Genomic DNA, 14,929 nt, shown 5'->3' on the forward strand with positions numbered 1-14,929 from the left:
GCTGTTAATAACCAAGAGTGCCTCCTCAGGATACTGGCAGAAAGAAAGACAGGCAGTGACCAAGAGAGACTGAGAGAAAGAGAGATCTAGAGAAAGGTACTGACACTCGTGCCAGGAAAAGGTCAGGGGTTCAGTGGTCCCGCTTCCCCCTCACAGGGCTCTACTCCAGGAGAGCAGTTGGCTACGTGCTTTTTACATTTGATTGTTCATCTGACTCTCAGAGGTGATGATAATGAAGTTTATGAAGGGCACGCTAGTGTGCTTAGTCACTCAGTCGTGTCTGACTCTTTGTGACCCCCACGGACTGTAGCCCGCCAGGCTCCTCTGTGGAGTGGGTTGCCGTGCCCTCCCCCAGGGGACCTCCCCGACCCAGGGACTGAACCCAGGTCTCCGACCTTGGAGGCGGATTCTTTACCATGTGAGCCACCAGGGGAGCCCTATGGAGGGCAGAGTCTGGGACTCCCCGGTGGTCCAGCGGTTAGGACCTCGCCTCCCAGTGCAGGGGGTGCAGGTTTGATCCCTGGTCAGGGAGCCAAGATCGCACATGTCTTGTGGCCAAAAAACCAAAACATAAAACAGAAGCAATATTGTGACAAATTCAATAAAGACTTTAAAATGGTTCATATTAAAAAATCCTTAAACAAAAAGGGCATAATCCTATCTTCCTTTTCTTTAGAGAGGAGAGGAGAGAGAGAGTATAGAGGTGGGATCTGCAGGATTTGAATTACAGTCAATAAACTCCGTATACTAATTTAACGTGAGAAATTTCCTTAGAGAAGATTGTGCAGAAGCCATTTTTGGCTTCCTCATTTGTATTACTTGCTCAGTTGTGTCAGACTCTTTGTGACCCCATGGACTGTAGCCCACTGGGCTCCTCTGTCCATGGGATTCTCCAGGCAAGAATACTGCAGTCAGTTGCCATGCTGTCCTCCAGGGTATCTTCCCGACCCAGGGATCAGGGTTACCACAGTGTGACTCCTCAAGCTGGTGCAGGAATCGTCACATGATCTGATTTCAGCCAATGAAATAGGAAGGGAGGTTTCTGAGGGGTCCAGGAAAAGATGCTTCCTTGCTTATCTGAGAGACCTGTTGGATGGGCAGACCTTCTCATCTTGGATAGAGTGGAGTCTGAACGTGAGGCTGACAGGCGTGCAGCCGTTTTCTCACCAACAGGGAAGCCAGCCCTAGGAGGAAATGACTCAGAGAGGCAAAGTGGAGAGCCTCCATATTCTGATAACATGGTTAAGCCACAGAGCCCATGTGCCCTGAAGCCCGCGTTGTGTTCCTCATCCCCAGTTCCATGAAGCAGTAAGTCCCCTTTATGGTTCAGGCCACTGTGAGTTGGGTTTCAACCAAACTTGTGGTTCTTAACCAGAAGCACCCTAGTTAGTTTGCTTTTATTTCACTTTAGTTTCAGTTACAGAAACAGACAAACACAGCTTACCTTGGTTTCGGGTGCGGAGGCTGAAAGGCAGGAGCTGGGGTGACGCTGGCGGGAGTCCTTGGCTCTGCTTGCCTCACGTCCAGATGAGCTCTGGCCACCTTGTGGCCTTCGGAGCTTTGGGTGCGTGTCCCAGAGCTCAGCAGCCAGAGGGGAAGAGAGGGGCTCTTCTTGGCTTCTGGCCTGGTCCAGGCCACCCTCACTGGCCCATCTGGCCACTGCTGTTGCCTTTTCTTGACATGCCACTGGGCTGGGTCACCCAGCAGAACCATGTGGGTGGGGGTGGGAGTGGGAGCCTGCTAAAGACAGAGTGGGGTGATGTGGCCCAGGAAAGGAAGAGCCCGTGTGGGACAGACGGTGCTGGGCACCCCTCCTTGGCTTCCTCCTGAGCCCCTGGGTCACTGCAGGGAGTGAAGGATGGCTGGGAAGGGCACCTCGGAAGCCAGGTCAGGCGTTCTCACCTTGAATAGGGCACTTAGTGCTGCCTGTTAAGTTTCTTCCATGTTCCTCTGGCCGTGAGTTGGATCTGAAGTTGGGCAATACCTTGGCTTTTCTGGGCAGAGTTGCTGATTCCAAAAGAGTGTTTTGCATGAAAGAAACCAATGTCTGTGTAGAGAGGCTAGGGTCATGGATACTCATTGCTTGCTGCCTCAGAGGGGCTGCGACTTTGGAGGGAAGCAGGCATATTTTCGAACCGAGGTCATTCTGACTGTGTCTGGAGATCTCAGAACTGATGCTGTTCTTGGGGGGGTCCCCCCACAATTCTCTGCCCCCTTCTCTCCCTCCTAGAGAGCTGAGATTCTTCTGTGACTGCTTGTCGGTGTGGATATGTTTTTATTCTTATTTACCTTGTTGCACTGAGTTTCAGTAGCATCCCTTGTCTTTCTAAGTTCCCTTCTGTCCATCCTCTGCTTTACAATGATGTCCAAGTGACAACATCTGGACTCGGTCCTCTCTCCGTGAGTGATGCTTTGCTGGTGGGTTGATTCCAGGAGCAGAGACTGATTCTTACATAGCTGTGACTGTGACAAGGGGGATCCTGACTGTGACAAAAGGAGACGGCACTGCTGATTAATGATTACTCACCCTTCTCTTCATAGCAACAGCTCTATGGACCACGTGCAAACCTCTGTTTCTTTGACACTATCTGCTGGCTTATTGTGGGGCTTTCCCAGGTGGCACAGCGGTAAAGAATTTTCCTGCCAATGCAGGAGATATAGGAGATGCAGGTTCAATCCGTGGCTGGTCAGGAAGATCCCCTGGAGAAGGAAATGGCAACCCACACCAGTATTCTTACCTAGAGGATTCCACAGACAGAGGAGCCTAGTGGGCTCCAGTCCATGGGCTCACAAAGAGGTAGACATGCCTGAGTGATTGAACATTCACACATGGGCTTATTGTAAGAACTTAGACATCATGGGAGACCCTAGAAGCCCAGGATCTCCCCCCAACCCTTCATGGCAGCCATGGCAGAGTGTTTATCTCCACTTGGCCCTTTGGGGACCCCAGGCCCTGAAGTCCAGGGGATCATTGGCCCCTGAGGGAAGCTCTGTGGCCATTTTCCAAGTTCCCATTTACCTGTAAATGGACAGGTAGGTGGGCAGGTAGCTCTCAGGGTCCAGCAGGGGACCCTGGCGCCTATGCATGTTTAACTTACTAAGGGTGCCTCCTACACACTCGGTGAATGGATCTATGGTTGAAAATGATGGATTTTCTCTCTAGATCTTCTACTGTGAGTTTGTGTACAGTAATGTTCAGAAAAAGACCCTGATGCTGGGAAAGATTTGAAGGCAAAGGAGAAAAGGGCAGCAGAGAATGAGATCTTTGGATAGCATCACCAACTCAATGGACATGAATCTGAGCAAACTCCGGGAGATAGTGAAGGACAGGGAAGCCTGGTGTGCTGCAGTCTATGGGGTTGCAAAGAGTTGGACACAACTTAGCAACTGAACGATGACAACAGTATTCACGTGGGCAGTGGTGAAGAATCCACCTGCCAATGCAGGAGATGCAGGTTGGACTCCTGGGTCAGGAAGATCCCCTGGGGAAGGAAATGGCAACCCACTCGAGTATTCTTGCTTGTGAAATCCCATGGACCGAGAAGCCTGGTGGGCTACAGTCCTTGGGGTCGCAAAGAATCAGACACAACTGAGCATGTAGCACACACGCACACAAGGTTGCTCCAAAGACATCCTTTGAGTCACCAAAGGTATCACTGCAATTGGATACAAGGAGCCCCATAAGCCAGCAGACACCAGCATCCTGTGGTCAGAGTATGACCTTGGGAGGGAGTCAGGCCTGATTGTACTTGTAGGCCATGGGGCTGGGCATCCTCCAAGACCCTGACCTGTTGGCCACAAACCCATCCTTGCTTTCTTAGCTAATCTCTCAGGGGCCAAAAAGAAGGCTGAGTGCCAAAGAATTGGTGTTTTCAGACTGATGCTGGAGAAGAATCTTGAGAGTCCCTTGGACAGCAAGGAAATTAAACCAATCCTAAAGGAAATCAACCCCGATTATTCATTGGAAGGACTGATGCCGAAGCTAAAGCTCCAATAATTTGGCCACCTGATGCAAAGAGCTGCCTCATTGGAAAAGACCCGACTCATTGGAAAAGAGCCTGATGCTGGGCAAGACAGATTGGGAGAAGGGGACGACAGAGGATGAGATGGTTGGATGGCATCACTGACACAGTGGACATGAGTTTGAGCAAGCTCTGGGAGACAGTGAAGGACAGGAAAGCCTGGTGTGCTGCAGTCCGTGGGGTCACAAAGAGTCAGACACAACTGAGCGACTGAACAATAACAGGGGCCACTCCCATCAGCACCTCTCGCATGAACCCTAAAAAGTAACCCCCCTTGTTTGAAGCTTCAAGCCTCATTTCTCAGCCAATCACCATCCTGGAGATTGAGATGGGGTGGTGACCTGGACCAATCAGAAGCCGCCCTCGGGCGGGGCTGACACAGCGTCCCCGGGATCCTGGTGGGGGAGGAAGAGCCGGCAGCAGTCTGCACCATGTGCCTTCACCTAATGACAGACATGCCTGAGTCTGGTGACAGCTTGTATTTTCATCTTGCGAGGCTGTGTCTGTTCCTGTCCCCCGCTCCCTCAGCACTGCCTCCCCGTTGGCTCCCTTCCTGCTCACCTTCCTCCCCTTTCCTCCTTCCCTCCCCTCCCACTCCCTCCCTCCCCGGGGACTTCCTCTCTCTGCCCACAGACACCCCACTCCTCAGCCTACCCAGCACAGCCACTGGGTGCTCGCTGCTCTGCCTTCTCTCAGCTCCTCCCGACCGAGCCAAGTAAAGGTAATTGCTAAACCCAAAGCTCTCCATTCCAGAAAACCACCAGGCCATCCCAGGGAGGGAACGCCCATCCAGCCACTTGAGGTCTGATGATAACAGGTGAACTGCCTGCAGGGCCCCTCTTCCTCTTGCTTTGACTTCCATGCGGGACTCCAAGCCCTTTGAGCGTGGAAACTGGCCTGGCTTCTTTTGAGCGTTGAGATGGAGCAGGCGCTTTAGCAAAAGCTCAGGAAGGAAGGGGAAAAGCCAGGATGGAGGGGGAGGTTCCCTTTCATCGGTTACTCGGTCACTCGGTTCCTCGGTCATTTGGTGGGGGCCCAGGATGCAAGGATGGGGTCTAGAACTGCCTCCTTCAGGAATTCCTGTGAGGTTTTTGTCTTCAAGGAAGGACTTTCCTTCCTCTTCTTCCCTTTCCTCTCAATATTCATAGCCTTTTTTTCCCACCTGCAACCTCTGTACTTTGCTCATCAGCCAAGGTATTGGGTTGGTCAGAAGTTCATTCGGGTTTTTTCATAAGATGTTATGCAAAAGTCAGAACGAACTTTTGGACATCTTCCCAGTTGAGGGAACTTCACGGCCTACATTAAACCGCAGCACTTAGAAACCACCCCCTTTGCATCTTCTCAGGTGCCTGCTGGCTCCAGGCCTTCAGCCTTTGACAGTTACCGCAAGATGATTCAACAGTTTCTTTTTCATTCACCGTCTACTCATTCACCAGGCTGTGTGTGGGGTTCACGGGGTGGTGCCGAGGTTTGGGGGTCGGAGGTCGAGTTGTGATCACGATGTTTGCTAGAAGGCGGATGGGCCCTGTGCTGGCTGCCTCTGGGGGGTCCTGTGTGCTCGCAGTGGGGTACACCTCGATTTTTAATAGAACGTTTTTTTTTTTTTGACAATAGGGAAAGATGAATATCAGTTGGAGTGATATTTTTATCAGCCAGACAAAAAATAAAAGATAATTACAATTGCAAGCCATAACGGGAACATGAGTAACTTAACAATATAAAATAATTACATATAATTTAGGGAGTTAAGCAGAGTGATGTGGTAAGTGGAAGTGCATACATGCACAAGTTTTCATCTGCCTAGCCAGTCTGTGTTTTTTGGTTGGTGCATTTAATCCATGTACATGTAAGGTGATTATCGATATGTATGATCCTATTACCATTTTCTTAATTGTTTTGGGTTTGTTTTCTATAGGTCTTTTCCTTCTCTTGTGTTTCCTGTCTAGAGAATTTCCTTCAGCATTTGTTGTAAAGCCTGTTTGGTAGTGCTAAATTCTCTTAGCTTTTGCTTGTCTGGAAAGCTTTTGATTTTTCCAAGATGAAGCATTTTTGATTCTTGCTATTTTCAGAGAGAAGAGGGAGTTTGTTCAGGGCTGAGCTGGAGGTGTCTCCAGAAGCAGATTGCCAAAGAGACCAGGGTAAAGGCGTGGATTACTGGAGCAGAGCAATGCTGGGAAACCAGGGTTTGTTTTCAAGTTCTGGTTAGTTTTTCATTCTAGAATGTCTGTGTTGCATGGAGACACATGGTGATCAAAGGCCAGGCACCAGGGATGTCCTTTGTCATGAGCATTCAAATTAGGTATCTGAAGGTGTGGTTTCCCTTAGACCAAAACTGATTTTGATTTGGAGTGAAGAAAAACACCCACCACTGCTTCTAAAAAATGATTTGTGTGTGTATATGTGTTTAAAACACCAAGATCTTTTTTTGGTGGTGGTGTTGTCTTGCTTGTCTCTTTTTATTCTATTTTAAAATTAATTTTTATTAAAGTCTAGTTGCTTTACAATGTTGTGTTAGCTGCTGCTGCTGCTACTGCTAAGTCGCTTCAGTCGTGTCCAACTCTGTGCGACCCCAAGGACGGCAGCCCACCAGGCTCCTCTGTCCCTGGGATTCTCCAGGCAAGAACACTGGAGTGGGTTGCCATTTCCTTCCCCAATGCATGAAAGTGAAAAGTGAAAGGGAAGTCACTCAGTCGTGTCCAACTCTGTGCGACCCCATAGATGGCAGCCCACCAGGCTCCCCTGTCCCTGGGATTCTCCAGGCAAGAACACTGGAGTGGGTTGCCATTTCCTTCTCCAATGCATGCATGCATGCTAAGTCACTACAGTTGTGTCTGACTCTGTGCGACCCCAAGGACAGCAGCCCACCAGGCTCCTCTGTCCCCGGGATTCTCCAGGCAAGAGTACTGGAGTGGGTTGCCATAATGTTAGCTTCTGGTGCTGCTGCTGCTAAGTCGCTTCAGTCATGTCCGACTCTGTGCGACCCCATAGACGGCAGCCCACCAGGCTATGCCGTCCCTGGGATTCTCCAGGCAAGAACACTGGAGTGGGTTGCCATTGCCTTCTCCATTGTGTGAAAGTGAAAAGTGAAAGTGAAGTCACTCAGTTGCATCCGACTCGTAGTGACCCCATGGACTGCAGCCTACCAGGCTCCTCCATCCATGGGATTTTCTAGGCAAGAGTACTGGAGTGGGTTGCCATTGCCTTCTCTGATGTTAGCTTCTACTGAACAGCAAAATGAATCACTCATATATATATATATATATATATACATATATACATGTATGTATCAAGATTGCCTGAAGAAATATCAATAACCTCAGATATGCAGATGACAGCACCCTTATGGCAGAAAGTGAAGAGGAACTAAAAGTCTCTTGATGAAAGTGAAAGAGGAGAGTGAAAATGTTGGCTTAAAGCTCAACATTCAGAAAACGAAGATCATGGCATCCGGTCCCATCACTTCATGGGAAATAGATGGGGAAACAGTGGAAACAGTGTCAGACTTTCTTTTTTGGGCTTCAAAATCACTGCAGATGGTGACTGCAGCCATGAAATTAAAAGATGTTTACTCCTTGGAAGGAAAGTTATGACCAACCTAGATAGCATATTCAAAAGCAGAGACATTACTTTGCCAACAAAGATTCTAGTCAAGGCTATGGTTTTTCCAGTGGTCATGTATGGATGTGAGAGGTGGACTGTGAAGAAAGCTGAGCACCGAAGAATTGATGCTTTTGAACTGTGGTGTTGGAGAAGCCTCTTGAGAGTCCCTTGGACTGCAAGGAGGTCCAACCAGTCCATTCTAAAGGAGATCAGTCCTGGGTGTTCTTTGGAAGGACTGATGCTGAAGCTGAAACTCCAATACTTTGGCCACCTCATGCAAAGACTTGTCTCATTGGAAAAGACTCTGATGCTGGGAGGGATTGGGGGCAGGAGGAGAAGGGGACGACAGAGGATGAGATGGCTGGATGGCATCACTGACTCGATGGACATGATTTTGAGTGAACTCTGGGAGTTGGTGATGGACAGGGAGGCCTGGCGTGCTGCAATTCATGGGGTCGCAAAGAGTCGGACACGACTGAGCGACTGAACTGAACTGATCCCTTCTTTTTTCATATATCCTCTCTTCCTAACACTTGTCTCTTTTTAAAATGGACTTTTAATTTTGAAATACTTTTCAATTGATAGGAAAGTTGAAGATACAGGTTTCCCCTGTTAACATTCTACAGAACCACGGCACGTTTGCCGAAATGAAGAAGACAGCCTTGGGGCGTTGCTGTGGACTCAATCCTGGACTGCTTGGGTTTCATCGTTTCCCCCTGGCGGCCTCTCTCTTCCAGGACATTATGTGCTTCATTGTCATAGCTCCTTGGTCTCTTCTGGGCTGTGACAATTCCTCTTTCTTTCCCTGTTTTCCATAACCTTGACACTTTTGAAAAGTTTGGGTCAGATATTATGTTGAATGTCCCTCACTCCGGCCTTGTCTGGTGTTTTTCTCACCTTTAGGCTGAGGTTATGAGTTTCGGGAAAGTGTGTGAGGGGGAGTGCCCTTCTCGTCATGTCACATGATTTGATATGATACTATCGTATCGCATCACATCACATCACATCACACCAGTCACATCATTTCACATCACACCATTGTATACATCCTGTCAATGTGGCTTGGATTTTTTAATTTTGCTGTAAAGTACAATGAAATACAAAATTATTAAGTGTACACTCTCAGAATTTTGGCAAATGCGTTCACCCAGGTAACTCAAACCTCTATCAAAGTAGAGAACATTACTATCAAGTTGAAGTTCAGGCCATCTGATGCGAAGAGCTGACTCATTGGAAAAGACCCTGATGCTGGGAAAGATTGAGGGCAGGAAGGAGAAGGGGATGACAGAGGATGAGATGGTTGGATGGCACTACCGACTCGATGGAGATGTGTTTGAGCAAGCTCTGGGAGATGGTGAAGGACAGGGAAGCCTGGCGTGAGGCAGTCCATGGCATTGCAGACTCGGACACGACTTTGTGATTGAACAACAACAACAACACTGTCACCCTGGAAAGCTCCCCGTGCCCCTCTCATGCCCTGCCCACCTCTGCCCTGCCCTCCAAGAGACAATCACCCTGGAAAGCTCCCCCGTGCCCCTTTCATGCCCTCCCCACCTCCAAGAGACAACCACCCTGGAAAGCTCCCCTGTGCCCCTCTCATGCCCTGCCCACCTCTGCCCTGCCCTCCAAGAGACAATCACCCTGGAAAGCTCCCCCGTGCCCCTTTCATGCCCTCCCCACCTCCAAGAGACAACCACCCTGGAAAGCTCCCCTGTGCCCCTCTCATGCCCTGCCCACCTCTGCCCTGCCCTCCAAGAGACAACCACTCTTCTGCTTTTGTTCCTGCTGTGTTTTGGTTTTGTTTGTTTCAGAATTTAATAGAAATGGAATCTTACAGTGTGTTCACACGGCATATTTTTTGTGGTATAATAATTCAATTTAATCCCATAAAGCAATGAAAATGCATGAACCACAGCTACAATAGACACTTAGGAGGAATCTTATTAGCCATGTTGAGTGAGAGAAGCCAGACACAAGAGAGGACATTGTGACTAATCCCATTTCCTTAATATTCAAAAGTGGTCAAAAATAATCCATGGCATTACAGGTCAGGAGGGCAGCTAGCATGGGCAGGAGAGAGGGCATGCTCAAGAGAGAGACCACGGAGGGAGTCAGCTGATGTGCTGTTGGCTGGGGATTATACAGGTGGGTGTAATCTTTGTGATAATTCATTAGGCTATAATTTTATGACTGTTGCTTTGTTCTTGGTGTATTACATATTATTAAAATGCTTATAAGATACTAGTTTATGCCCATCAGTTGTGTGTGTGTGTGTGTGTGTGTGTGTGTGTGAGTGTATTTGATGATGCCATGTGTATTCCCTATCTATTGATAGGTAATTGCATAGCAAATTACCTCTAAGCTTAGCAGCACTTTCTGTGGGTGAGGAATTTCACAGCGTCTTAGCTGGGTCTTCCCTGACGTTGCATGTAGGGTGTTGGTTGGGGCTGAAGGTGTATAAAGGTTTGGCTGGGGCTGGCAGAGCTGCCTCAGAGGTGGGGCGCTCACATGGCTAGTTGGCTGGAGGCCTCAGCATCTTCCCAGGTGGACTTTTCTATCAGGCTGCTTGAGTGTCCACATCATGGTTGCTGGCTTTCCAGAGCGAGAGATCCCAGAGAGTCCAAAACAATGTTTTCTAGATTAATACACGCCATTTATACGTATCAGGAGTGCATTCCTTGGGCTTCCCTGGTGGCTCAGCGGTAAAGAATCTACCTGCAATGCAGGACACCCAGGTTCGATCCCTGGATCGGGTAGATCCCTTGGAGAAGGGAATGGCTCCCCACCGCAGTATTCTTGTCTGGGAAATCCCATGGACAGAGAAGCACGTACATAGTACATTCCTTTTCATTGCTAGGTAATATTCCATTTTACAACTAGATCATAATTTATCAATTCTGTTAATGAATGATGGCTGTCTGGATGCTTTCCAGTTTGGGGCTCTTATGAATAAAGTTGATACGAACATTCTTCTACAAGAATTTTTAAAAGAATGTTTATTTATGTGTTTGGCTGGCTCGATCTTAGTCTCGGCACATGGGACCTTTGATCTCCATTGTGGCGTGTGGGGGTTTTAGTTGCAGCATTCAAACTCTTAGATGTGCACTGGGGGTCTAGCTCTCTGAGCAGTGGTTGAACCTGGGCCCCTTGCACTGGGAGGGCAGAGTCTTAACCACTGGACCACCAGGGAAGTCCTGAGGTTGGCTTCTTTTCACTCAACACAGTGCTTGGAGATCGTCGCGGTGGTCATGTGTATCAGTCGTTCACTCCTTTGTATTGCTGTGTAGTGCTCTACTGTATGAACGCACCACAGTTTATCTGTTCCCTAATCGAGGGACATTTGGATTTATGTCTGTCTTTGGTGATTACAAATAAAGTTGCTATAAACATGCATGTACAATTGTTTGCGTGAATGGAGGCTTTCATTTCTCTCTGGTAAATACCCAGGAGTGAGTATTTGAGCTGAGCTGTAAACTCAAGTGTGTGTTTAACTTCACGTTCTTGTCGTTCGGTCACTAAGTTGTGTCCGACTCTTTTCGACCCCATCAGCTGCAGCACGCCAGGCTTCCCTGTCCTGCACTATCTCCTGGAGTTTGCTCAGACTCATGGTGATTGAATTCATGATGCCATCCAACCATCTCTTCTGTCATTCCCTTCTCCTCCTCTCCTCAATCTTTCTCAGCATCAGGATCTTTTCCATGACTCAGCGCTTCTCATCAGGTCGCCAAAGTATTGGAGCTTCAACATCTGTCCTTCCAGTGAATATTCAGGGTTGATTTCCTTTAGGATTGACTTCATAACACTGACACTGTTAAACTTTTCCAGAGAGGCTATAGCATTTTTTTCAAAATTCCCACTACTAGTGAACGAGAGATCCAGCTACTCTTTGTCTTCTTAACACTTGATATTATCAGTGTTTTTTATTTCAGCCTCTCTGTTAGGTATTTATGATTCAGTTTTTTAAATTAGTATCTTATAGTTTGGTCCTAATTCCACATGTGGAACTTCCCAGTGAGGCTGCTGCTGCCGCCAAGTCACTTCAGTCGTGTCCGACTCTGTGTGACCCCATAGACGGCAGCCCACTAGGCTCCCCCATCCCTGGGATTCTCCAGGCAAGAACACCAGAGTGGGTTGCCATTTCCTTCTCCAATGCATGAAAGTGAAAAGTGAAAGTGAAGTTGCTCAGTTGTGTCCGACCCTCAGCGACCCCATGGACTGCAGCCCACCAGGCTCCTCCGTCCATGGGATTTTCCAGGCAACAGTACTGGAGTGGGGTGCCATTGCATTGTCTTATTAATACTTTTGCTGGATGCTGATTCCCTACACGACTCAGGAAAAATGAAGCTCCTGTCTTTTGCTTTTGTTCTTGCCTGTAATGATCCTAGCTCAGAGGTTTTCAAGCTTGTTGTTAATAATGGAACCATGTTTTAAAAAGCTAAGTCCTACACAGACCACCAGTAGATAAGTCAGACGGTGGGGCTGTTGGGAGTAGAGCCGGCCCTCTCTGCGCCCCATCGCCACCCCAACAGCTGTCCTCAAGGAGCTGCCCAGCGTACGAGTCCCAGCTCTTACTCTCAACTCTCATGCCGTCTACCCAGGACCTGCCAGGCCTCTTAATTCCATAGGACCTCTCTCTGCCACTTACGGCACAGACATAAAAATATTTGCCAAATCTTCATATCTTACAGACCCAAGAAGACAGAAAAGAGAAACTGTATCTGTTAAAATACCAAAAACCATTGTTATTTATGATTTATACCTTGTGTGTGTATGTGTGCTGAGTCCGTCTGACTCTTTGTGACCCCATGGAGTGTCTCCTGCCAGGCTCCTCTGTCCCTGGAATTTTCCAGGAAAGAATACTGGAGTGGGTTGCCATTTCCTCCTCCAGGGCATCTTCCTGACCCAGGGATTGAACCCCAGTCTCCTTCACTGATTCTTTGTACCACTGCGCCCCCTGGGAAGCCCAGTAATCTTAGTAGGCCACCTTAAATGCTAAATACTGTTTGCATAACAAAGCTTCCCAAGGGGTGCAGTGATAAAGAATCCACCTGCCCTGCAGGAGATGCAAGAGATGAGAGTTCAATCCCTGGGTCAGAAAGATGCCCTGAAGTAAGAAATGGCAACCCATTCCAGTATTCTTGCCGGAAAATTCTGTGGACAGAGGAGCCTGGTGGGCCTCAGTCCATGGGGTCACAGAGTCTGACATGACTGAGCACAAGAACAAACAGAAAGACTAAGATTGCTAAGTGTAGAGATTGATATTTAAAAACAGAAAATGCACAAACAAATATGTATGTTTCATGGGAGAGCTTGAGATGTTCCTGAAACCCTGACTTTTCCATCACAGAGATAGTTTCCTTTTTACTTGAAAAGCATTAGGAATTTAGACATTCATATTATGATAAGCAAATGTTCAAGCTTTCAGGAGGACAGATTCTAAGATTTTTTTCATGCAGCTTTGCTATCTTTGTTAAATAGTAATTCCTTGGGGTGGCTGTTGAAGTGAAGAACAAGCGCCATCTAGTGGTTATATTTAAGTGTACAGGTCAAAATAAGTTAAAACATTTTGGAATATGTATCCTTTAATTTACATGCTAGCAAGATTATGCTCAAAATCCTTCAAGCTAGACTTCAGCAGTATATGAACTTTCAGATGTACAAGCTGGGTTTAGAAAAGGCAGAGGAACCAGAGATCAAATTGCCAGAATTCACTGGATCATGGAGAAAGCAAGGGAATTCCAGAAAATCATCTTTCTCATTGGAGGATAATTGCTTTACTATGCTGTGTTAATTTCAGCTGTACAGTAGTGTGAATCAGCTGTAAGCATAAATATGTCCTCTCTCTTTTGAGGCTCCCTCCCACTTCCCCCCAACCCCAATCCTCTAAGTCACCACAGAGCACTGGACTGAGCTCCCTGTGCGATAGAGGAGGTTTCCACTAGTCCTTTGTCTTATCCATGGGAGTGTATGCATGTCAGTCCCAACCTCCCAGTTCATCCCACCCTCCCCTCTCCGCGCCCCCCACCCCGTCCACACGTCCGTCTCTAAGTCTGCATTTCTGTTCCTACCCTGCAAATACGAAACCTTCCTTTCTTTCCATTTGACCCCCTGTATTGACCACTCAGCCTGTGTCACACACACATTGGCTGCTTTTGAAGCACAGTATCAAACAAGAGCTAGGGAGACCCAGAAAAGATGTCTGTCCTATCAGATCCCTGGGTCCACAGGCTCCATTCACGGTCAATTCAAGGTCTTAACACCTATTTTGTATCCATTTGTCACAGGTATGATTTGAGTCTGGATGAAATGAGAACTTTGACATTTCAGAGAGTGACATTTACCATGGGTCTACCTCTGTTAAAACGTGCAATTCAGGATCAGGTGAGTCTCACTGTTATTATGGTGTAAAGTGTGTGAGTGAATGAGAGAGAGACAGAGAGAGAAAAAGATTTTGTTTTGCTTTGTTTGCTTTTGCAACTTGTGGAAGGAAGAGCATTAATTCTGTCCTGGGGGAGCAGACAATTTGGTGGGTATGGGAGTGTCTCCCTCACCCTCCTTTTCTGCTGCCTTCCTGTTAATCTAATTGACATTCACTTCTCTCAAGCCAACAGGCCAGGAAGTAGGAGAATCAGCAAAGGTAGTAAAATATTTGTTCACAAAACAAATATGATCTGGGGTTTCAAATTCAAATATCTGAGAAATATAATAATAAAATAATAAAAATAAAAAATTCATTTTACAGGCTTTTCAAGCATTTTAGTCTTGTCAAAAATGGATGAGTCTTGTTTGTCTAAAAATTGCCATTCTCAATGCAGTGAAATTATTTTAGTCAATTTAGCCTTGCTAAAAAGAGAGAAGGAAAGAAGCAAAGAAAATGTGAGGAGAGGATTCCTTTGTGAGGCTAGCATTAGGAGCTCTATATTTACCCGAGTTTAAGTCCATTCCATATAGTCCATTAAGTTCGTTCCATGTAGTCAAAGCTATGGTTTTCCCAGTAGTCTTGTATGGATGTGAGAGTTGGACCGTAAAGAAGGCCAAGTCCAACAGAATTGGTGCTTTTGAACTGTGGTGCTGGAGAAGATTCTCGAGAGTCCCTTGGACTGCAAGGAGATCAAGCCAGTCAATCTTAAAGGAAACCAACCCTGAATATTCATTGGAGGGACTGATGCTGAAGCTGAAGTTCCAAAACTTTGGCCACTTAATGTGAAGAACTGACTCATTGGAAAAGACCCTGATGCTGGGAAAGATTGAGGGCAGGAGGTGAGGGGGGTGACAGAGGATGGGTTGGTTGGATGGCATCATTGACT

At 47.4% G+C, this 14,929-nt stretch overlaps 1 protein-coding gene and 1 long non-coding RNA gene across 5 annotated transcripts in view; both read left to right on the forward strand.

Annotated features, from left to right (window-relative positions):
• ACOXL (acyl-CoA oxidase like) overlaps window positions 1-14,929 on the forward strand; it is a 328,413-nt gene that overhangs the window by 11,655 nt on the left and 301,829 nt on the right. For all 4 annotated transcript variants that reach the window (XM_086328295.1, XM_086328296.1, XM_086328297.1 and 1 more), the window contains exon 2: window positions 13,907-14,003. In XM_086328295.1, the coding sequence (XP_086184421.1) occupies window positions 13,907-14,003 (97 nt within the window). The remainder of the gene's footprint in view (window positions 1-13,906; window positions 14,004-14,929) is intronic.
• Window positions 6,089-8,491, forward strand: LOC147363798 (uncharacterized). Its single transcript, XR_015137440.1, has 2 exons — window positions 6,089-6,205; window positions 8,208-8,491. It is a non-coding gene; the product is annotated as an uncharacterized LOC147363798 (long non-coding RNA).

The sequence above is a fragment of the Bos grunniens genome, chromosome 11 (genome assembly GCF_055505025.1).
Source record: "Bos grunniens cultivar Pamir isolate PY7600 chromosome 11, Bosgru_T2T1.0, whole genome shotgun sequence".
In the NCBI taxonomy this organism is placed as follows: domain Eukaryota; kingdom Metazoa; phylum Chordata; class Mammalia; order Artiodactyla; family Bovidae; genus Bos; species Bos grunniens.